The sequence below is a fragment of the Anser anser genome (genome assembly GCF_964211835.1).
Source record: "Anser anser genome assembly, chromosome: 1".
Taxonomy (NCBI): Eukaryota; Metazoa; Chordata; class Aves; order Anseriformes; family Anatidae; genus Anser; species Anser anser.
Genome location: NC_139720.1, coordinates 111,938,235 through 111,962,295, shown reverse-complemented (window position 1 = coordinate 111,962,295; position 24,061 = coordinate 111,938,235). Strand labels below are relative to the sequence as shown.

General features: G+C 42.3%; 1 protein-coding gene across 5 annotated transcripts; it reads left to right on the top strand.

Annotated features, from left to right (window-relative positions):
* Window positions 1-455: 455 nt before the first annotated feature.
* Window positions 456-23,202, top strand: LOC310883562 (claudin-8-like). 5 transcript variants are annotated; one of them, XR_014573599.1, is made up of 4 exons: window positions 6,033-6,455; window positions 10,853-10,932; window positions 16,125-19,554; window positions 21,827-23,202. XR_014573599.1 is itself a non-coding variant. In XM_083804140.1 (3 exons), exon 3 carries the CDS (start codon window positions 16,812-16,814, stop codon window positions 17,484-17,486), a length of 675 nt encoding a protein of 224 aa, XP_083660266.1. In that variant the 5' UTR covers window positions 456-945; window positions 10,853-10,932; window positions 16,125-16,811; the 3' UTR covers window positions 17,487-19,654. The 5 variants fall into 5 exon arrangements, 4 of the variants coding, with proteins under 4 accessions (XP_083660266.1, XP_083660265.1, XP_083660263.1 ...); XM_083804140.1 differs by lacking the exons at window positions 6,033-6,455; window positions 21,827-23,202 and adding an exon at window positions 456-945 and having other exon boundaries at window positions 16,125-19,654; XM_083804139.1 differs by lacking the exon at window positions 21,827-23,202 and having other exon boundaries at window positions 6,033-6,369; window positions 16,125-19,654.
* Window positions 23,203-24,061: the final 859 nt, after the last annotated feature.

Sequence of the window (24,061 nt, the reverse complement as noted above, 5' to 3'; positions counted from 1 at the left end):
GCTTCATTAAAACAATCACAGCACTGACCAGAGTATCAGTGCTCATGTACCTATTTTTCTATTATTTTACACTAACTTAACATCAGTACAAATTTAGTGATTTCATGGAAACAAACCTAGTAGCGTGAGCTGGCATGATGCAGTGCCACAGTCATGCCGTTACTTTCTTTCAAGAGAGTCTTTGATAAAATTTGGTATATACACAGATGAAGACTAGCCTCAAATTCTTTCACTTAGTGAGTTCATTTAATGAGATTTTATACCCTTGGGATGAAGTCCAGGGACTCCACAGTTCTTACCTTAGCTTTATAAGTGACCCTTCCTGACCTCAAAGTTCTTCTCTAGCCAAGGTTATTTAAAAGACATAGCATAGCAAATGATCACTATATATATATATAGTAAGCACACAAATAATACGGTGACAATGGCAATAAGAGGTGGTCACAGTACTGTGTTCTGTCAGAGCACTTGGCCTTGTGCATTCTGGGGGTGGGAGTTCCCAGTGCAGGCCTTTTAGTGCTCAGGTGGGAATCTCTCCTTCATTTACTGAACCTCTATGCAGAACAAACTAGTGTGGGTGATGATGTCCAAAGCAGCAGAGGGAGGATAAGCAGTGCACTGGGAAGCTAGGAGGACAGCCAGCGCTACAGTCAGGAGACAGATGGACTCCCAAGGGATGAGAGCTTGTAAGCCAGTTCCCCAAGGAACCAAACCAGGAGAAGCCAAAACATATAAGCAAAGCACTATGCCTCTTTTGAGGCAGACTTCTAGAGTCTTCCTTCTTCCTGGGAGAGGATGGCTTCCTGAAAGCTTTCCAAAAGCAACAGCCGTTTCATTCAAGGGTTAGCAGACAGGACTGCAGAGAGTGATGCAGAAAAGCACAAGGCTGTTTTAGAGAGAAAAGAGAGCAAGTTCATTGGTGAGCAAAGGGAACAACTCCTGAAGGTAGGTTTTCCAACAAGGGCTGACTTCAGGAAGAATGCTGCTGTGTGGTTGACTCATTTTTTCTTTTCTCTGCTAGACAATGGTGAAAGATTTCATCATATTTATGAGAAGTCAATATTGCACTCCTGCCCAGAACCAGTAAGCAACCATATATTTTAAGTATAGAATGGTACAAATAACTGTGTTATTAAATCTAAAGAAGAGATGTTAAGCCCTACAAAGCCATATTTGACAAGATGATAATCAACTTATTAAAGCGGGCTATTCTTGCAGCTTCACTATTTTTGAGACTTTTATGTTCATTTTTCATACAAGAAAGAAAAACAAAGGTTAAATGTTACCCAAATTTGCCAAGATATTACTTTTATTTTATTTATTTATTATTATTATTTTTAAAAAAACCACAGAAGTATTAAGAATGTGGCACACTATCTCACCTTGACTGTGCTTGATACTTACTTCTACATTAGCTCCATATTTGTGCCTCTCTCCAGGCAGCACAGTACTTCAGCAGTTCAAAAAGACCCTGGAACAAAAATGACAATTTTGATTGCACTTAAAAAAAAAAAATGATATTATCACCTGAACTCAGGTGTTCACCATTTCACTTTGATGCAGGACATAATGAGATGTCCTATGGCTGTTTCTGTCTCCTTTAAAACTTGGATTATAACCACAGCAGCAAACTCAGCAGGGCTCAATTTGTGGAGCTTTCAGCTAATTAAACCCTGCAGTCTGCATTGGTTGGAAGCAAACATCCTGTGTGGGTTTGTTTGGGTGTTTAGCAAGAGGAAAATTAATAAATATCCAGGCTGAATTCATTACAGCAGATTTTTTCCCCCTCTCTCTCAGTTATGCTTGACCTCAGTGTCTTCATTTGTTATTTGAGTTTAGAAAACTTCAGGCAGCATGGTGTGAGGGTGGCTAAGTGGGAGGAGGTTTCTGTTATAATTATGAAGCCAGTAAACTGGGGTCCAAGTTCTTGGAAACATAAGCTTGAGGATTCATCACTCACTGTAAACATTTTGCACAGCTTTTGCTGATAACTCTGTACAATAATTGCCATATCTACTTAAATAGAAATGTGATTACAGCATTAGGACATGTCCCAGTTTCTACTTAGTTACTAAAAGCAACAGCAGTAATGGCTTGTCAGTGGCTCAGACTTCAGGATAAGTTTGAAGACTGAACTCAAGGTTCCTCTAAAGTCCGTCCTTGCATTTCGTTTGTTACCTGTTGCAGACGGGTCAACGTACTGCTGGCTTCCCTACGTGCTCTGCAGTTGCAGCTTTTTGTCAGTGGAGATATAGTCCAGGTCCAGCTTTTGTGTACATGATAAGGTCAGAGTAAATACATATTTGGTAAAGAAAAGCTTTTTCTTTTTATGCTTAGATTTATTTATCTCAACCCCTGCTCTGAAATCGGTGAGGAAGAGGAATGCCAATTCTGTATACAGTCTGTCTTGGCAATGGTCTTAGAGCAGAGAAGAGAAACCACAAGAACTAAGTTTCTGATTTTGCTCTGAAAGGCCCAGGGTTGAATTACTATCAAAATTCAGACTAGCTATGAAAAGGTGTTCCTTGTCTACCAGAAGAAACTCAAGTGGCTATAGAAAATAGGACATCTTGATTGGCTGACAAGGAATTTATGATTGAATGCACATTCAGTGGTATTTTGAGTTAATGAGAATTAATATTCAGTGACAATCTTAAATGAGAATTTGTAACCAAAAAAAAAAAAAGTGTGTTTGAGGTCTGTAATGATAATGTTCTTTCACAGCTGCTTTTGTGAGTGGGGAATAATTTCACAACACTATAGCTGATGTTGACTTTCTAGTTTGTGGGGAAATTATAAAGTAAATGTTTCCTCCAAAGAACTCCAGAGCTGTTTATGGGAGCTGGAGGCACACTCCTGAGACATGAGGTTGGAGTTCTGATGTGTTGCAATATTGTAAATTGTTGTAATTTCATTGCACTGCCTTCAGCATGCCTCCACCCTATGGAAGATATCGTTACAAGAAAGAAATGACGTGACTTGTCTTTAAGTTTTAGGAAAATGAATTCATGCTAAGATAGCCATATATTTTTTCCACAAATAACATTAGATCTTATGTTATTTACCCACAGAAACTCTTATATTTTTTTCTACTCCTAATGGGAAATTTCTGCAGAAAGAAAATTCTTGAATGTGAAAGGGCCAGAGGCTGGTACAAGCTAAACAGAAGAAGATTAAGATCAAATACAAAAGCATAGAGTAAGAAGATAAGAGACAACATAGTTCCAGAATAAAATATTTAGATAAGGATTATTTGGGATGCTGCAGAGGAGGGAAGGGAAGGGATTAACTAAAAAAAGTATGTTTGTCTTCACACTGAGTTCTTACACATATTTCTCATTCTCCTTTATCTATCTACATCACGTTTGAGTTTTCAGTCTCCTTCAGTCTCCTACGTGTGGTGCCTATCCCTTAGTGAGGACGGCACTGAAGAAAGTACCATTACAAAGAATTCTGACCTGCCTTGGTTTTTAACAAAAAAGATTCATAACTGTATACTCTTTTCCTATAGTGGGCAAATTTTGGATTAACATCTTGTGTATCATACATTTATTGCAGAAATTCCAAAACAAGAAAATCATAGAATCATAGAATGCCTCAGGTTGGAAGGGACGTTAAGGATCATTTAACTCCAAGCCCCCTGCCATAGGCAGGGACGCCACCCCTGAGATCAGGTTGCCCAGGTCCTCATCTAACCTGGTCTTGAACACCTCCAGGAATGAGACATCCACAGCTTCTCTGGGCAACCTGTTCCAGTTCCTCACCACTCTCAAACTGAAGAATTACTTCCTTATATCTAATCTAAACCTACTTTCTTTCAGTTTAAAAATGTTACCCTTGTCCTGTCATTATCCGACTGAGCAAAAAGTCCTTCTCCACCTTTTTTATAAGCCCTCTTTAAGTACTGAAAAGCCACAATAAGGTCACCCCAGAGCCTTCTCTTCTCCAGGCTGAACAGCCCCAGCTCTCTCAGTCTTTCTTCACAGGAGAGGTGCTCCAGCCCTCTGATCATCTTCGTGGCCCTCCTCAGGACCCACTATAGCAGATCAACATCTTTCTTGGTCTGGGGGCCCCAGACTTGGATGCAGCACTCCAGGTGGGGCCTCACAAAGGCAGAGCAGAGGGGGACAATCACCTCCCTGGACCTGCTGGTCACTTCTCTGCTGATGCAGCACAGGATGTAGCTGGCCTTCTGGGCTGCAAGTGCACACTGCTGGCTCATGTTGAGCTTTTTGTCTACCAGAGCCCCCAAGTCCTTCTCTGCAGGGCTGCTCTCAATGAGTTCTTCTCCCAGTCTGTGCTCATGTCTGGGATTGCCCCGACCCAGGTGCAGCACCTTGCACTTGGACTTGTTGAACCTAATGCAGTTCACACGGGCCCACTTCTCCAGCCTGTCCAGGTCCCTTTGAATGGCATCTCTTCCTTCTTTGGTATCGACTGCAAAAATGAGAATTTACCACCAGTGTCACTGGGAACAGGCAGGTTTTTGCTACTTTTTCAGTCATTACCTATCACATCTTTAATTTTTTGGATGGAAGCCAAGACTAGTGGTTTTGTGTAAGGTTTTATAGATAAAAGACAAATAATTCTTCTTTTAACTGTGTAAGAAAGTGATGTTTGGATAGCACTTTTTAAATAATTTGAACAGAATTTGTTGGTCAATGTTGCCAGAAGAAGTGACCTTATCATTTTTATTTGATAGTAAATTGCTGTAATATTTGGGATGTAACATTTCAAGGCATAGGAGCTGTTATTTGTAATACACTAATCTGACGGTCCAATTTAAAAGCTAACAGTATTTTTTACAACTGCAGTAAAACACCTTCCAAGAACCCTGATACTAATTTTATTTTGTATTAAATGGTAGTGTATATATACACATGTATATATATATATATACACATATATATTTTATATTACAGATGGGTGCAGTTACTAGAGATTTTAGAGCCAATTAACCAAAACAGATTCAAAGAACTTGACTTAAAAGCCTTGTTTAACCTAACAGGCAGAAGTACACAACGTAGTTCAACGGGCGTAGAACAGACCCTGAAGGTATTTACTGATGTCTTAAGCCAGTCTTTCCCAAAGACACAGAACCCAGAAATTGGGTGGCCTTGAGCTGGCAAAGGCCCTGCGATACCCCAAGGCCCACCAGCTCATCCAAGCTAGCATGGCCTTGAGCTGATGGACCTCCAGGACACCTGCCCGCCAAACAGCCTGGCACAGGGCAGCTTTTGGCTGTGGGTTAAGGACTGCAGTGGGGAAAACCACAGGCCAACACCTTTCTGCTGCCGGGCCAAGCAGAAAAAAGCACTGGAGGTTTTGTCTGGAGGACAGGAGTTGGCAGAGCTGGCGGTGGCCATCAGTGGGGTGGTGGGAATGGTCAGTTCCCTCCCGTGATGACTCCAGTGGTGCCAGGTCCCAGAGCTGGAGGGAGCTGCTGGGCTCCTTGCCCAGGGGCTGCAAGAACAGGCAGGCTCACGCTCTGGGGCTTTCCTCTCAGCTCTGCCCTTCATCTCACCCTGTCCCTTCCTTGGCAGAGGCGGCTCGGCTCTGTCCTTCCATGCTCCAGCTAGCCTCCTAGCTATGGTACAGGAAGCTCAGGCCGCAGCAGGACGCCAGGAACAGCTGTAAGTGACTGCATGAGGCCTTCCAGGCTCTTTCAGAACAAAGTCAAAAGGTTGCTTTAAATCACTGTTGCAGACGCGCTCTCGAGCCTCCTATCTTTGGGATTATAAGGGAATGTTATTTTGTCTTAGATAAAAGGAAAGACTTATCTCTTTTCAAGGCTGACTTCTCCAAATGGGCCAACATGTAACCTTGAATGGTCCTGAAGCTGCTGGGTGCCTTGCAGCAATCAGGGGAAGTATTCCAAATCATGATTCCTATGATTTTTTTCCTCTTTTCACCAAAACCAAAGCAATGGGAACAAAAACATCAGATTCCACCAATGCTTTTGTGCAGAGAGGCAGGAAACGAGTCATGCCCTCTGAGCTTGCCCTGACTGGTTCAGGTTATCTGTGCTTGCACCTTGTTCAGGAGGAACTGGGCTGTTACCAAGTGCGTGTCCCAGCAGACTGTACCGCACGTTTGCTGGCTGACTTGTGTGCGGACCTTTTGGCTCACTAATTTCTCAGGAGATGTCTGCTGTTGCTTACAGACATGTACAGTCCTGCTCTTCACGTGCACCTTATGCCCAGGTCCGTAAGGAAGGAGCTCAGCAGCCACTGACTGATTTACAGGTAGCACGTGGCATTTTGAAGCTGGATTAGCAGAAATTTTTAAGAGTGGCAGGGCCCTGCTCCCTACCCTCGTGTGCGTGCTTGAGAGTCTGTTTCACCGACGTGTTCAGAGACCAGGCAGCCAGTAAGCAAGTTTTATATCCTAATGGCTTCTAAATTGCTGATGATTTAACGGGAAGGGAAAATGAGCTGGAAATGCTGACAATGCAGGTATGTATTTCAGGAAAGCACAGAAGAAAAGAGCCTTTTCAGTCCTTGAAAAGGATGAGAACCATGATATAACAGAATATTGAAATTTTGGGGCATGAACCACATACATTTTCTGATCACTGGAGAGCTGTAACCACATTAGTGGCTTTTTGTCACTGAACAGAGGTAACCATACCGTATTTAGGAACCTAGATCTGATGAATATCATGAAGCTTAATTAATAAGTGTAATGTGCTTACCAGATGGCAAGGGCTGTTGACAAGTGCTAGGTATTGTCACTCTTAATTGAGGGGTGCCTAACATTATAGCAATAAACTGGGAGATGCTCAGATACTACTGAGGTGAGAACTGTGTGAAGCAGCTAGACAGACTGCTATCACTTAAATATTGCTGAAATGCACATTTAAGGGATTGTTTATGTCTGTAATAAGTCATATTTTTCTGTTTTGGTATTGATTAGAAGGGGTGAGCAGTTACTGACTGTGGTCTTACACAGCTCCCTTGCTCTGCATGTTTCCAAGGGTGGACTTAAGAATCTATGAGAAATATTGTATTATTAAATGCTGCAATACTGTATGGTCTCTTAATCTGTCAATATATATAAAGGGGTGCATGCCCTGAAGTGTGTACGTAGCCTGCAGATTGGCAGGCTGTGGGGAGATAATTTTGTGTGCTCAGCAGAAGAAGCAGCTTTGTTCTGCTAGCAGTTGTTCTGCTAGCCCAGGCAGCCATCATCTCACCTGGAACTGCTGGAACACCCAACCTGGTTTGGAGCTCCTGTGTCTCTGTGCTGTGGTATAGTGTATAGGGCAGATAAATCCTAATCTAGACCTTGGATGATAACCTAAGGACTCATCCTTGTATCCCTGGCTGGATGGGGTGAGAAACAGCAGCTGACAGAGTGAATCCATACAAGACTGAGGGCAGAAACTCACCCCTGGGATGGCAATGGATGTATTGAGAAATCCTTCCCCTTCATCTCCCGGGACTCTGGTTGGTATGTTCACTCTACCAAAGTTATATTGGTCTGGGTTCATTCATCCCTTTTCTCTTTATGCCTGTGTGAGCACCTGAATATCACTGCTCTGGGGCTGAAGCAGCTCCCGTGGGCACCTGCAAAGCTCTGGGGCTGCAGGTGGCTCTGGGTGGCTGAAACCAATTCAAGGCTTACTTTGTGAATTCTCCACAGTCCTGTGCCAGGGGCAGAGCTTAGATCAGTACTGCTTTTTTCTTCTTCTTATAGTCCAGGAGATGCATATGCCTAGTTGGGGCCCAGAATTCTATAAATGTTCCATAGTTTCAGGCACAAGTCTTTTGCTTTCTCTGTCAGGTCTGCTGCCCGAGGCAGGGACATGGCTGTGGCACTGTGTTACTGGCTTTCCTTTTCCTTTAGTAGATGTAGCCAAGGGACAGCAGCTTGTACAGTCTGCCTTTCTAAAGGGGAGAAAAAAAGTGTGTGTGCATATGTGAAGTGGGGGAACACAGTGTATGGGAAACTTCTTACCTATTTGAAAAAAGGACCTTTAGGAAATAGACCTTTAGGACCTTTAGGAAATAGATAGAGAAATATATATTTTAAATAGTTTCCTTTTGAATTTGTTGTTGTTGTTGTTGTTGTTTTCCATAGGAATTTTAATATAAAATTCAATTCAATAATACTTCTTGGTGTGCAGAGAAAAAATTTTTGGGTTTCTAAATAGATGAAATGGAGAAAAATGCTGGGTTTTTATTTAACAACTTTTTTTTAAACATACTTTCATTGGTTAGAGTTCTAAATTAAATATTTAGAATTTCTGTCATTGTTTAAATATTTCATTTGGAAATTTCTTCTGATAATGAATAACATCGACAGAAAAGAACATTTGCTGCAGCATATGCTGTTGTTAAAAGCCAAACTCTGCTTGGACTGAAAAATATTGTCCTTGAAAGAATTGCACCCAGCTCTTCTTGCATTCCATGTGTGCATCCCAATCTCACACTCCACAAGAACAGGTCATAGAGCCAAACAAAGAAATGCAGGGGAAAATTGAACATTTTCCCAATGAGGATAAATTTAACTTATCTGAGGGGATGCAGTGTCATAGTACTGATAATGTTTCAGGATGATTGCTGTATCTCTGAAAAGTATTTTTGTTCAGTACTTTCATGAAAGTATAAGTGCAGAGCGCCAGCTGAACATGTGCCATCTGATGGCTTACATTTTAATAGACCAAATTCAAATGTGAGCTCGCTGGCATAAGCTTTTAGCACAAATCTGGGAGAAGGTAATGATCTAAAAGGCACAGTTAGGAAGGCTGCAAACAAATACGAAAGCCATCACCAAATGTGCAGATACATTGTGCTTTGCTAAAGTCCTGTTAGTGGATGTTCTGTAACATCATCAGTCTGACTTGCACTAAGAGGAAACAAAGACGGATTTGGGCACAGACCCCCACCTCGGCAGAGTGTCCTTTCCACCTTGGTATGTAGGGAGCAGCCAGAGCAGGGAATGGGGGAGATGGGAAGCACTCAGAATTGAGCAGTCAGCATGCATACATGGGATACAGGGGCCACAGATAAATGGTCTGAATGACTGTTTCGGTATGTACCTGCAGTTTTGTCAGAAAGGGAAAAGGGTATGGACAGGTAAGGGGATGGGAAGCTAAGGAGCTGCATCCCCCAGGAGCCAAGGCTTGTAAGCAGCCACAATTCCTCTCTTTGGGTCAAGTGAAAAAACTAACAGCTCAGCGCACATCAGCCTCCGCAGTTTGCCTTCTTTCTCTTCTCTTCCTTGTCCTTGTTTTCAGTTGTTCTGCTAGCCCCAAACCGCATCTTACCTTTTCTTTTTGCCTTTATGCCTTTCGTTGAGCAAACAACTTTGTGTTGAATATGATGAGCACTGTTTGGCTAAAATGTCCTTTGAACAACTTCTTGCACATTTGCTTAAATACTATGAATAATACTTAACAGTTAAGAAAGTTCTTCCTTTTTATTGCCTCCACTCACCTGTTTCATCAAGAGGTTGTTTCATTTAGTCATATAGGTATTTCTTGGTGAATTTGTGAAGATTTATTGTGCAGCACCCCAACTAATTTAATAGGATATTGATCTGTGATAACATTGCAGCTGGTACACATTGCCTTGATCTTGAAGTATTTCGGCATCATTAAGTGTGTTGGTGTTGATGTTCCTCCACGAGCAGGTCTCTTACAGGCTTCAGGTGGGGTCCTACATGGGAAAGCCTGTTCTGCACAAATATTGGCTACCCCTGGCCCAAGTTATTTACAGATGCAGCAGCGGAAAGCTGATGAACAAGGGGAACTATCAATAAAAGAGGAAGTTTTAACTCAGAAATAAACTGGGAAGTGTGGCTTCACAATCAAATTGAGGAAGAAGTGGATAAGGGAGAAAACTTTGAAATCACTCTTTATATACTGTTTTGATCCTTCTTTCAGACTTTAAAGGCTTTTTAGTTATATATACCTGCTTTAGATGCCTTTTTCTAGCTCTCTACTGACAGTTATGATGTTTACAAAGAGAAAGCTTTATCCCCTTGGAACTTCAGAAAGTGCCTCCAGGTGGCTTGCACCCACACACGAAGGGTATTTAGAATATGAATCTAAGTTTGTTCCCCTGGGCCAGCACTCAAAACAACCATGACTGTGCTCTTATAAATGTTCCTAAGACTGAATTCCTGAGCTGTACTAATTCCTGATCATGCTGCATTCACATAAAAGACAGAAAAATGGTTGCTGCCTTCCATTTTCACAGGTGATGGGTTCCTATGCATGGAAGCATCAGCTCCATCCTTCCTACCCCTGCAAGGTGGGACCTTGGCTGGGGTAAGGAGTGAGTGGAAAATGTTTGCCAGTAGCAGGTGCCTCCGTCATCTCACTCATCCCAGGGCTCATGGCGATTTATGAAACGTGGCGGGTGGGAGCTTGCAGCAGGCATACGCTGCGTAGCAGTGGACTCCGTGATCTGCAACGCTATTGCAGGCTCAAGGGGCTTTGTTTGTAAAGCAGCTTGCATATTTATGTTGTCTTTCCTACCATCAGAAACACACCGTGGAGGCTGTACAGGGAGGGGAAGGGCTTATTAACACCGGAGCACAGCTGGGCATCTGGGTGGGCTTAGCATGGAAGAAGAGGTAAGGTCTGGATTTGAGTCAATGCTGCGGCATCTGAGGCCGAAGAGAGCGCAGGCACAGCTGCTGAAGGGAGCAGCAACGCCAGCAGCACCAGGCTGTGCCTCGAAAGATTTGTGGGAGCGCTCCGAAAACCTGCCAGCTGCTGGCTTCTGGCACGACGCGTGTATCACGTTACTGGGACTGACATACAAAGACTAAAGCTATAGTGCTTCATTTGGCCTGCTTGAGGATATTTATTGTGTTACTATTTTGTCTGTTCTGTTTCCAGAAATCACGCCAGACTGCTATGATATGTTTTTGAAGATGTCGTTTTGCTCAGCCACAATAATCCATCAGTGATAAAGCCAGGTAAGCTATCGCAGAGGCAAAAACATGTTAAAAATTTTCTGAGATTTCTGAGCCCAGAATTTTTTAGCTAGAACAAAAAAGGAAAATCAAGAAAAAGAGTGAGGACACCTTTCAAGAAAACAGAAAACTAGAATCAGGTAGCATATGCTGTTTATTTTTGTGCGAGGTCTTGACACAGCATCCTTACCTCTTGTGCAAGGATGTGCAGATTTTGTGGGCTGTAGCTTAACTGCTACACCAAAGAAACAACACTCCTCCTTCAGCATTCTTCTGACTTCACACACAGCATGTGCTTTAAATTCGTGGTTTTGCTTGCCTGAGTCCCCTCTTCCTTCTCTCCCCTTAGGTTACTACAAATAACTGCAACTTTACTGTTATGTCTCAAAAATGCTAAACTGTGTCTACAATATATATGTTATTACCACAACGCTCTTACTGCACCAAAACATTATTAATTAGGTTGAAAACAATCCTTATCTCCCCTGAACATTTCCTCTGCACAACTCTCAACATAGATTCTATGTAAGCAGGTAAAACTAAAGTTTTGTTCTTAGTTCCACCTGTGAAATCCTGCCACAGTTGCTGAGGCATCTGGGATACAACAGAAGACAAGCGTTGGCCAATAGTTTTTATCTTTAATGAACTATCATGTCACACTTGTGAAAGTCTTATGATTCAGGATGGGCAGCCCTTTGCAGCAACAATGTCAGGAATGCTAAAAATAGAAGCCTGGGGAGCTTTTAGAATAGAAAATTAAATGTAATATGGTGATGCTTCAACTGGGCTGGAGCAGAAATGCCACAAATTATAGGTTTTGACTGGACACATGGAAATTTTAATCAGTCAACTTATGCTACATTTCATTTCAAAGAAGGTCTGGCACCTGTAAATTGTAGTCTGATTGCAGGAGATGCTAGAGAATGTGACTGAGGCTACCATCTGAATGGGATAAACTGAGATTTAAGTTTTCTTTCAAATACGTCAATCACATAACTTTTTCTTAAAACACTGAAGTTATATTAATCCCAGGCCTTCATATACATGATCACTTCTCTTTCTGCATGGAAGAAAAAAATTACTTCATGCAAAATACTTCAAGTTCCTACTCATTTCACAGCAGAAGGGTTTCAGTGAGCGTAAGCTAGGTATTTCAAGGCAGAAGTCACCTTCCTGGTGTGATCCTTTCCTGAGGATGGAAGATCTCAGCATCAAGTGCAAGAATCTGGGGCCAGAAATGTCCTATAACCTCCTCAGGGCCAATCTGTCTTAGCGCAGAATGATTCTCTGACATCTACCTGTGAACTTTACCTAGTCCGTTTTTTCATGGCACTAAGCGGTTGGTTTTCCATCCCTTTCTTTAGTTTAGCATTCTCTGCTGTTTATTCTTATGAAGATTCATCAATAGGTTATGAAGATTCATCAATAGGTCAGTTCTTTGTTCAGGTACCCAGCTCTCCGTGATGTTTCTGCTGTTTCTAAAGGTGTACCGAGGAAGGTAGCATAAGAAGTCGTTGCCTCTGATGCTCTCTTGGCATTGAGTATCTTCAGAAATACTATTTTTCACGATTCTGCATGTCCAAATCCCATATGCCCCAGTTCCAAGTTAGGCAAATTTTCTGCATTAACACTTCACAAAACAAACAGCAGTTAAAAGCAGGGAAATTGAAATTTCTGCACCGCATGTTAATCCGAGGGGAACATCATCACATTGTCATGGATTTTATATATGGGATTTAAAGCGTGGGGAGCAAGAGAACCAAATGTGTAAAGTTATTTGGGATATTAGGCAAAAATATTTCACAGACCAACTATCTGCAATGCTGTTACATTACCAGCCAAGGATTATTACTTTTTGCATTTCTGTGATTATGCCATTTGCTATCTAGACAATGGTCTCTTGTTAGCAGCAAGTGATGGGGAGAGAGATGGTACAGAAGTAAAAGCTACCTCAGTTGAAAAGAAGTGGCTCTTCAGTGAAGCTGATTATGAATGTATGTGATTGTTTCTGTCTGGAATAGATATGCTGAACTGGCTTTTCATGTTCTGCTGCATTAGGTAAAAGATCTTGGAGCAAAATAAATGTCAGATGTACCTGGGGCGAGCCATAGAGTAGTGCATATCCACTGACACAGTAATAATAGCCTTCCAAGAAAGAAAATGCTGAACAACTCGTCCAACATCAACACTTTTCTGTTTTCCATAAGAGTATCAATAATCAGGATTCTTTGCAACGTGTTACTGATGCAGGGTGAAATTTTCTGAGGTGCTGAGCAACCATTCTTCCCCCTCTTCCCACCTCCCCCTCAGCATCAGCAATTGCTCTTAGCACTTCACAATTCTGGAATTAAAACACTTGCTATTTTCTCAGGAAGAGGAAGGACATTATGCTCAAAACATATTTTCTTGGTGTGTTTTATTCCATAACACCTTTAGTGGCTGAAAATGGGTCATGACAGGGACTTGGGGGCTGTGCTGCTCCTGTAGGGAGTAGTGGGTTCCCAGAGAAACTGTGAGAAATGGTGCTAAGTGGCAGCTGAGCTAATCACAGGGTTATCTCCTCACTTCATCTCCTTCCCAAAGTGTGAGTAACTTTCAGAAGAAAAGCCATGTAAGAAGGGTGAGAAATCCCTTCTTGCTCCCACGCAAGGGGATTTATTGGAGAAAGGTGCTATCAAAGTGATGAAGAGACAAAGAAACAAATCATTCTGAGGTCCTGTTTGTTTGAAGTTAACAGACAAACCAAGCCCAGTGCTGAAACGTTACCCATTTTCTGCTCATGGAGTGCTGTAATTGCTTTAGGTCTTTGTTACTCACCAAAACACAGAATGAGGAGTGCCTGCAGCTGGCTTACTCACCCACTCCGGAGAGGAGAAAGGGCAAGAAGGCAGAGCTGGGAATACAGAGCTGGGAACTACACAGATCACACAGAAAAGCTTGGTATTGAGTGTGTGGATATTAATTCCTTAAGATAGTGAAGAAAAAAGGGGGAGGCGAGGCGAGGCGAGGCGAGGAGAAAGGAAAATGGTAAAATGATAGATGTATGTATTTGTTTTAAAACAAAATGGATCGGACCCTTTGGCCCATGGTAAAATCACAGGTATTTCTGATATTTCGCTGTATTAAAATGGCATGTTTGAATACAGGCAAGAACAAACAGTGAGATTCTTGCCCCCCTTCCTGTGTTTTTATTGTAGACAAGCAGATGCATTCCATAATGCTCAAAAAGATTTCCCCACATTTCCTTTCGGAAATGGTTTTAAGCAAGATAAGGCACTAAAATTTAATCCTCCTAACAATGTGCAAGTACTGAATCCTTGGCACAGACACAATCTTGCCATGAATTTATATAGGAGCTTTAATGGTTTTGTAAATTAATCAATAACGTGGTTAAATTATATTTGCTCAGCTAATTATTTTCCATGTCCTGTAAATTAGAACTTCAGTAGTCTTTAAGAAGAATCAGTCCTGCTGCTTGTCTCATATTTGTGCTTACTTACTGGTATGTTATTAAAGTGCTTGTTTATTTGTTCTGCTACAGACTCTAGCTTTTTCTTTGCTGTCTGAGTGGCAGCCACGGGGCTGCAAAGCCATGTGATGATATTTACATAGTTATATGTTTAATATACCAAATCCGTTTTTGCAGTGTCAAAATATTGAACATTTATAACCTCCTCAAAATCTATCTTGTCTCACCCTTGGGGTAACTGGACTTAACCACCTTCTTCCCCCAGGAAAACAGTGGTAGTTTTCTGATGACTGAAAGGGACCTTAGCCTCATGGCTTTGAAGAGCACAGCTTCAAGCATGGGTGTGATTTGATGGCTTCCAGAGAACTATTATTACCTGTTTCTATGGCTCAGACTATTCAAGAGTTTCTCCCTGCTCACTTTTCCTAAAGTCCTGTACCCAGACCCCCATCACTTACGGGTCAGTATGACAGGACTAGTTGGCAGCATGCGAAGCATCAAGTTGTGATTTCGGCTACACAAATCCAGGGCCTCTCATGCTGCAGGAACAAACCCAAAAAGCAGACCTCTGTTTGGCTTCTCGTCCAGGAAAATGCTTTAGGTGCTGCCATCAGACAAACTGCACTGTTCAGAGCAAGGCATTCGGTGCCTTTGCAATAGGAGAGGCATGGAGATAGCAGGTTTGATTTCAGAGATAGGAACGAAACCAAAAGGGCATAATGAAAAGTTGCCTGACCACAAATCAGGGCTCAGGGGACCAGAAAGAAAAGGAGAGGATGCCTACCTTCACCCTTCCAGCATGTCTTTATAAGCAGCAGCCTGCTGCAGAGGTTGGAAAAGCAGGTGGTTATGAAATCCAAACTGAATATGGAAGGATTTGTAGAGTGCTTCTTACTTTTGTCTGCCTCCTAACCATACTTCTATGCACTAACACAGAAACACGCTTAGGGAGTATGAAATATTACATGTAAGAGGGACTTTTATCTTTTCCCTACCTTTGATAAGCCAACAAGCTGGCATATTTAGCACTGCACTGCTCTATTTTTATTTATTTATTTATTTTGATTTAATTTCAGCTTTTGAAGATATAAAATGGCAAGGAAAGAAATAGAGGGAAGAAAGTTCAAATGAATAGCAGCAGACTAGTATTTTATTATCTATCTAATTATATTCTAAATTGATCTATTACAGTATAAACAAATTAGTTCTTGTCTTAACATATGGAGTATACTAGTTTATAAGAAAAGATCTTAGTTTATGCCTAATTTTTTTATTTTTTCATGTTAAGACACATCTAGAGATCAAGCTGAATATTTCATGCATATGTTCCTAGCTGTATGAATTTGTATAAAGAAACAGCTGTTATGTTTGATTTTTTTTCTAGATTTTTGACTGTAGTTTCTGTTGCTTTGACTTTCACAAATTTCCACACCTATCATTTTCCAAGATTGTCTACGGTTCACCCAAGAATTCTTGAACAAACCGTTTACCTGTTATTATTCCCATAATTATTATGTTTAACTTATACTTGTTTTTTAATGATGTTTTTCTAAAGCATTTGTTTGTACAAGGATAGCTGTAACAGGTTGTATGTGGATATCTCCAGAAGCTATCCCCATACACTCTGTAGAGCAATAGATATGTATGAAGCTATATATGTAGACAGGTATTAGCAGGACTGAGGTCTCTCATTGTTCCTTTCTAACTCTTAAATGGTTCTTTGCAGCTTTGACTATCCTCCACGGAGCCATCCGTTTCAGGTTCAGAGTCACTTTATCCTTTTGATTTGCTTTGTTCCTTGATCCTCTCACCGCAGCACTCCCCTCCAGGCTCCGGCACAAGAGCACTTTTGCAAGCAGAGGCCCTGTGGCAGGGTGGGCGGCTCTGCTTTCCTCCTGGCCCGCTGCCACCACTCCTGCAGGAACCTGAGCTGAGCAGGGCTCAGAGGCAGAAATTTCCTGTGCGTTCAGTGTAACAGCCTCACTGACGGCACCGGTGCACACACGGTCTCCCTGCACAGACCAGTCTTTTTTTTTTTTTTTTTAATAAGCAACTTCAATGCAAATGTACTTTCCTCAGACGGTGCACGTATTATAAATGGCTCTTGCTGGTTTACTCACACCCCGTCCTGTCTCTTGCTTTGGAAAGCTGTTCCACTTGATCGTTTGGTCTGCCTCTTTGAGTCAGTGGTGGCAGGGGAATTATAAAGGCGACGAAGGCGCAGCCAAGTCCCAGGTAGCGCGTGCCAGGTTTAAGTTGATTTAAGGTTGGGCAGCCTGACTCTGAAACTTTCTTCGCACAAGGAACAGCTACTTTTGGACAAAATTGCTATTTTTTTTAATTTATTTTTTTGCCGTCAGTGTGCGCCTGGCTCGGTGAACCTGCTGGGTGGTGCACACCTCTCAAAGACAGCATGGTTAGTGGGGCTTTGCAGATTGCGGGGCTGCTCGTCGGTGGCATTGGCATGATCGGGACATTCACAGTCACAGGTATGCCTCAGTGGAGGGTGTCTGCCTTCATCGAGCACAACATCATCGTGTTCGAGACCATCTGGGAAGGCCTGTGGATGCACTGCATCAGGCAAGCCAACATCAGGATGCAGTGCAAGGTCTACGACTCCGTGCTGGCCCTCTCTCCGGACCTGCAGGCATCCAGAGGGCTGATGTGTGCCGGGTCAGCGCTCTCCTTCCTGGCGTTCCTGGTTGCTGTTGTTGGGATGAAGTGCACGCGGTGCAGGCAGAGCAGCTGGCCGGCCAAGGGCTATATTCTCTTGACGGCTGGGCTCCTCTTCATCCTCTCGGGTGCCGTCACGCTCATTCCAGTCTGCTGGGTTGCCAACACCATCATCAGGGACTTCTACAACCCCGCTGTCAATGTTGCACAGAAAAGGGAGCTTGGTGAGGCTCTCTACCTGGGCTGGGTGGCTGCCTTCTGCCTCTTGACAGCCGGAGCCATATTCTGCTGCTTTTGCCACTGCTGTGAGAAATCCAGGAGCTACGGCTACTCCGCACCTCCCCACCACCTGCTGCACACCCAGCATCTGCACAGGACCACCGAAAGCTCATACTCCAGGAGTCAGTACGTCTAGATGCCTCCTGCCTTTTCTTTTTTTTATTTTCTTTCATTTTCTTTTTTTTTTTCTTTTGTTTTGTTTATTTTTTAAGTATTTTTAAGTGTTTTATTTTTTAAGTGTTTTATTTTTTAAGTATTCAGTCTGTCTGGATGTACAGTGTTCACAGGAAAGGACAGCTAGAAAGCTGGTGTTACCTCCTGTCCCGTAACTGCTGCTGCATTTTGGAGCTGGTGTTACCCCCACTGGGCTTTGCTGGGGCTAGTGCTTTAGCACGCACAGCTGTAAGGACAGCACGGTGACTGTTGAATGCTATTTCAATGGTACCTTGTACTTAGGGTAGCTTTGGGGTTGTGTGGCTTTGTTTTTGTTTGCATTTTATGCAGAAAACAGAAATAAGGGGCTTAAAGTTCCACTGTGATATGAAGTACTGGCCTATTGAAAATAAGAGGGGAGTCAAAGAGCTGGTTCAGGGTTTTTTTTTTTTTTTTCTTTCCTGGGAAAGAGGGGATAACAGTGAATAAAGACAAGATGATGATGGTTTAAAAGGAAAGCATTCACAAGCAGATTGATTTACTGTAGGTTTAATGGAGGGTTGCATGAAGAATTTATTCATCAGAGGAAGGTAAGCTGAAATACATGAAAAATATCCCTTATTTCAGAGAATAAACATAGCTCTATATTCATCCAAAATATAATCTTTTTGGTGAAAGTGACAATTTCTTTCGTAATCGGTACAGGCCAAACTCATTCACATCCTTCTTTTTAGAAGCAGCAGTATTCCCTTGCAAACTCCTTGTGGCTCACCACATTTTGCAATATTGCATAGATCACAAACACTGAGTTGGCTGCCTGCCACAGGATACGGTGATATAGATATTTTTAAAAAACGATATTTGGGTCAGTCAGGCCCATATTTTTACTAAAACCCACTCATACCAGCATGGTTTATAGGCATAAAGAACATAAACAGCATTTTCTCACAGTTCACATTAGAACAACCTCAACAATATTTTTAATAAGATCACACAACCGTGATAGAGAACAATGTAATGAAACCAAGTCTACTGAAAAATAAGCATAGTTCCATACAAACTAATTTAATAAATGACCAAAATTAATCAATAGTGGTAATATTTTTAATAGAATTTTGTAACCCCAAACCTGTGGAAATCGATGGAATTTTGCCTTTGACTTAACTGATTACATGATTCAATTTGTGGTGTTTAATGGAGAACAACATTCTTGCTCTGATTGCTTTGATTGACGATTTAAAATATTTTTTAAAAAGTTTATGATGTGATCTGTAGTTCTCTAGTAAATTCTTTAAGCTATTACTACTTGAAAATTTGGAATCAAATTCTTAAAATAACTTCATAAAATGCAATTCTGAACAAGCTAGAAAAAAAAGTGTGCTAAATCTGAAACTCTTTTCATAGTGTTTATAATGTGCATATTAAGATGTGCCTCTGTATGTAACTTTATTTTTCTTCCTTATTTTTAAGCAAATTATTTCTACATATGTATATGTATAATGAGCATGACCTTTCTGTAATATAGCAGTGTGTGGCTATATTTCCTTTGTATGCCTTCATTAATGCTTATACCCAAGTCCAGTCTATTTTTTTTTTTTTTGAGACAAGAGTGGAAGAGCAATCCTGTTGTTAGCAGCATGTTGTGAATATCCTACATGGGACCCGCAGCTTGAACACAAGGCTCTATAGCAATGTCTGTAATAGTCACCTGCTGAAATCAGCCCTCTAAAGGGTAGACGAAAAATCTTACTCAGACTACTACGTGTATGTACTGGTGCACTGTAGTTATCTCTGCTGTTAAAACGTGGAGTGATTCATATAGTATTAATCTACATGTTTGAGGAAAGCTTCAGTGGAAAGTGAGATAAGGACGACAACTCTGTAAAAGCCCTGTGCATATTGAACACTGGCCCTACATCAGATAGCGTTGTCTGTTCCTGGTAAAGCACACAATGAGGTAGTTGTACAAATGCAAAAGAAGATGCATGAAGACTATAAGAAGACCTCCAAAAGTATCCCTAGAACAAAGAGGAACACAAGTATCATGGACGGTGAGTAGGACTCTAAAAGATTTCACAGATCTCCCTTAGAGAGTCTATATATGCTACAAACAGTTCACCTATTACAATAAACACGTATCCCCTGTAAGTAGCTCCTCTGCATATCCAGCCATTTCCTTTAAATTGTATCTTACCTTCATACCGTATCTTCAAGAGCACTGAAATTAAAGCTTTGCTTCTAAATGGAGCTGGCCTCCAGATTTGTGTGTTAAATGAACCCTAAGTGGTCTGAGCAGAGGGTGCCATACGAGGCAGTACATCCAAGCTCAAATCAACTGTCTGCAACAGTAAACTTCCAAATATTGAATCCTGTAACTTGGAATTAATTTTCTTGCTTACAAACAAATGAAATTCTGGGGAGAAATACGGTGCTTTGCCTCTGTAAGTGAAAGCCAGGGTGTCTTGCTTGTTCACCTTTGTCCTGCACGTAGGGTGCGTGTATGCATTCCTGCAATGTGAAAGCGATGTGGAGCCTTGCCAGGTCCACTGGGCACTTTGTAAATGACTGCAAAACTTGCAGGTCAGAGGAGAGTAATGCTTCATTTAACTCAGGTGAGTGAAGGTTCAAGATTTCAATCACTGCTCTGTGATTCAGCAGCTAGGCTTTCACTTATAATGAGCCTCTTCTGAAACTCTCCTCCAGCTGCTGCAACTGTTGTGGAAGTCTAGGAGATAGAGCTGCTACCTGCATTTCTAGGCACTGCTTTCATTAGGGATAGACAGTGAGGTGGTGAACATACAGGTGGCAGCAGAGCTGTCCTTTCAGGAGCAGTTTGTGCAGGCAAAGCTGTGCCATAACAGAGCCTGACTGTGGCTGAGCTCTTGTCTTGAATGGCCTGTGAAATAGTGAAATATATGAATGGCCTTACTGTGCTGGCCTGGAAACATATGGAGATCTGCTACTGCCACCATCAGAGACAGGTGCCTACACAGCAGCAGAAAACCTGGGCCAGCAGACAATGATGCCAGCAAAGCCAACAGTGTCAGGGTTACTCTCCCCACTTCCAGCCTCCAGTACTCACGGTATCTTTGTCTGGGGCTTGAGACCTTCACCAAGGATCATAGTTGGACTCCACACAGCAGGTACAGTGGGCTTTCTGAGCACGATGCACAGCTCCCCCTTCCTGCTAACCTGAAAGAAGGGCAGTGTAGGTGACTCCAGCCCTGTGAAGGTCCCATCCAGTTCTCATGGTCCTGACGGGGGCATGTTCCCCACTGCCACAATCTTGCGTTGCAGAGCAGGGTTGAGAACCTGAACTGAGCCCCTCAGCCAGTTCCCCCTATCTTTTGCAGTCTGGATGCTTACAGCCCTTGGGCTCTCCCTGCTTCTCCACCATGAGGCAGTCCCCAGGCAGCAAAGCAAGCTGACCCTATTGCTCACCATGTTGCCTCCTCACTCGTCCCACTGCCCCGTGGAGCCGGTGGCCACAACATTTTCCTTTTAAGCCTTAGCAAGGAACTGACAACTAAGGGATCTAGGCCATGGCAGTCCTATAATATGCATTACTTGAAGAATTAGGAGAAGGCTGGCTAAACAACTAGTTTACCTGGGTACAGCTTGGAGTCCCATCATCAGTTCCCTTCATTAGTGGGAGGAGACCCATATAGGGTGGGCAAAGAGGGCAAATAGGAGGAGAAGACAGTGTGAATGAAGCTCACTCCAAAACAGGTAAGAGTCATGAAACAGTCCAGTGTTCTTCTCCGGGAATAGATCTGCCAAAATTGTTCCTGAGAGATGTTTATACAACAAAAACTTCTAGAGATGGCTACACTGCAAAGTCCTTAGCAATCTATCCCAGTGCTTAACTATCATTTTCATTAAAAAAGTTTTTCATGATGCTTAAGCTAAATGTGCCCACTGCAGGCTAAGGCTGCTCCATGATTTCCTGTCCCACCGGCAGCAGGCATAGAAAACAGACTTCTGCTTTCCTCTAAAGAAGGCAGTCTCTTCTGTGTTTCAGGACTGTTACCATCTGGCCTCTTGAACACCTCTTGCTTAACTTTATCATCTCTAATTCTTTCCTCACTGGCATGTTTGTTAAATCTCTCCTCATTCTTGTTTATCTCCCCTGATTGTTTTTGGCTGTCCCCCCTCTTTCTTTAATGGCCCAAACTGGACAAAGTATCCAGGGGATGCCTTGCCACTGCTGAGCACAGTGAATACAATTATTGCAGACTATCATAACCTAGGGTATATTATTCACAAAAACAAGCAAATATCTTTCTTGAATACATTAAGTGCATTTCATTTCTGTTATTCCAGGCCTCAAGTTCTCCAGCTTTCCTGTGTGGTGGGACTTAATTATTGACAGTGCATTGACCAACTGGGAGTCTAATGCAAATTTCCTTGCTGCAGTTCCTCCTTTACCACTGGATACCTGAGGATAAGATGACACCCCAGAGAAATCCCTGGCTCCACCAGTAGCAGAAAGCAACATCCAGTTTTCCTTCCTACATATTCTTTTGTTGTTTTACTCACTCATGGCTTCTGTATCCACATTATATTATTTTTACTCTACTCCATCCCTTCAGTGTCTCTGTTAATTTCCCACCTCTGTTTCAGATGCTTTAACAAGATCCAAATGGATTAGATTTTCTCAACTTCTATTTTCTAGAAGATGTTATCAAACAAAAATGAATCTGTTTTTGTTAAGTCTGTGTTGCATTTTATTTAATTTCCCATTTACTTCCAGGTATTTATTCTTTTCTTCATAATGGATTTTAAATCATATTATACTATTAGATTCTGACTAATGTGTGTCTGGTTGTGCATTGTTTTTCACCTCCCTGCTCATTCCCTTAGTTTCGCTGTTCTCCAGGCACACAATATCACTCCTGATTTGAAACACACACTAACAGCCCTAGCTACAAGATTTGGAATTGTACGCGTTGAATTTCCTTCAGTGGAAATTGCTCTCTTTTCAGTTTATGCTCATAAAGATTTGAAATTTGTTGCCTACCGTGAATAGCAATTCCATTATGCTCTCCTTCTATATCCTTGTTGCAACTTAAATTCAAAGAAGGGGGACTAATGACCTTTCTTAGACTCATACAGCCTAGCATGCCTCTTCCCTTGCTGTTCTGCATTATTCGTATGCCTGTAGCACCTTTTCCTATTTTACTTTTGTAAAGTCTAACCTGGATTGACTTTTATTGACTCTCATTTTCTCCTTACATTTTCTGGCCTCTTAGATTCATTTTCTTTGCTGGTCAGTTACTTTTTCTGTTCTGTTCTACCAAATATCTTCTCTGTGGAGTTATTCATCCAGCTGAGTATGGAGTTCTACAAGTCCCTCTCTTTCTTTCCCATGGGATTCATATTCCAGACACTTCCTAAGGAATTTTGAAACCTCATCCACAATCATGTCCCCAGGCTGCTCAGTCTAATTAATAAAGAAGAATATGATCAGGATTAGAGGAGTAGTTCTCCTCCAGCGCTCCAGGCATTTTCACCTCATTGAAGATGGTCTTCTGCAGGGACACAGACCCTTTCGTCCTAATGATCCTTCACATACCATTTCCTGCCTCACAATGTGAGCTCCATTCCAACCTAAAAGCATCACGTTTGCTAAGGCCTTTTCCTCCCCTCCATTTTATAGCTGTTTTTAAGTCAGACTGCACCAGACTATTTTCTGTCTCTTTTCCTTTCCTTTGCCTAACTTCCAGGCTCTTAACTCCCAACACGTGGCTGATAGAAATAGTTATTAGACTCTTCTGCTTCTGAAGCATTGCACTGTGTGCAGTAATACTACATGAATCACTCTATGTTTTGACAGCAGAGATAACTACACATTTCAGACCTGGAATAGAAGCAGATACTGCTTGATCATGGACAAAGACGTTCATTTTTTGACTGACTACATAGTACGCTGTGATTAGGAGCAGAGCTGTATTGTCCCAATGTGTGCCCCTTGCAGGCAGTGGGCTGTTACTGGGCAGGGACACACCGTCCCCTGGAAGATGTATCAGTGTGCAAAAATGCAGTGACTGTGGCGCATCCTTGGAGCTGCCACGATTCACCATGCTGGAGAGGGTGTTCTGAGAGCATGTGACAAAAATTAATTGCTTCCTGCAAAATGCTCCTGCTTTGGCCTCTGTGCCAGCACAAATCCAGAGTGATTAATGACTTCCAGGAAGGGTGAGCACAGGAACAGCTGGTTGGCTGGGCAGAGCTTCACTTCTCCTCTGCATTCCCTCCTCTCCCTCTGTTGGAAGGGAAATGAGCTAAATCGGGAGATGAACAGTGCCAGCTATGCAGACCTGACAGTACGGGGCTGTGCTGCTCCTTCCTAGTGGACACCCAGCTTGTCAGCTGGGGAAAATGAGCCAGGATGTCCCAGAGAAGAGGTGACTCCTCTGGGAATCATACGGAGGCTGGAGCCATAGGAACATCCTGGCCAGAAGCACAGATGTTCAATAAAGGGCTCTGGATTTGGGCTGAGAGAGAAAGGAGATGGGTTGGGGGTAGAGGGTGACAGTGCTGTGGGTTGAGATGCCA

Coding starts and splice junctions, on each gene's coding strand:
- LOC310883562 (XM_083804140.1), top strand. CDS start 16,812: ATGGTTAGTGGGGCTTTGCAGATTGCGGGGCTGCTCGTCGGTGGCATT.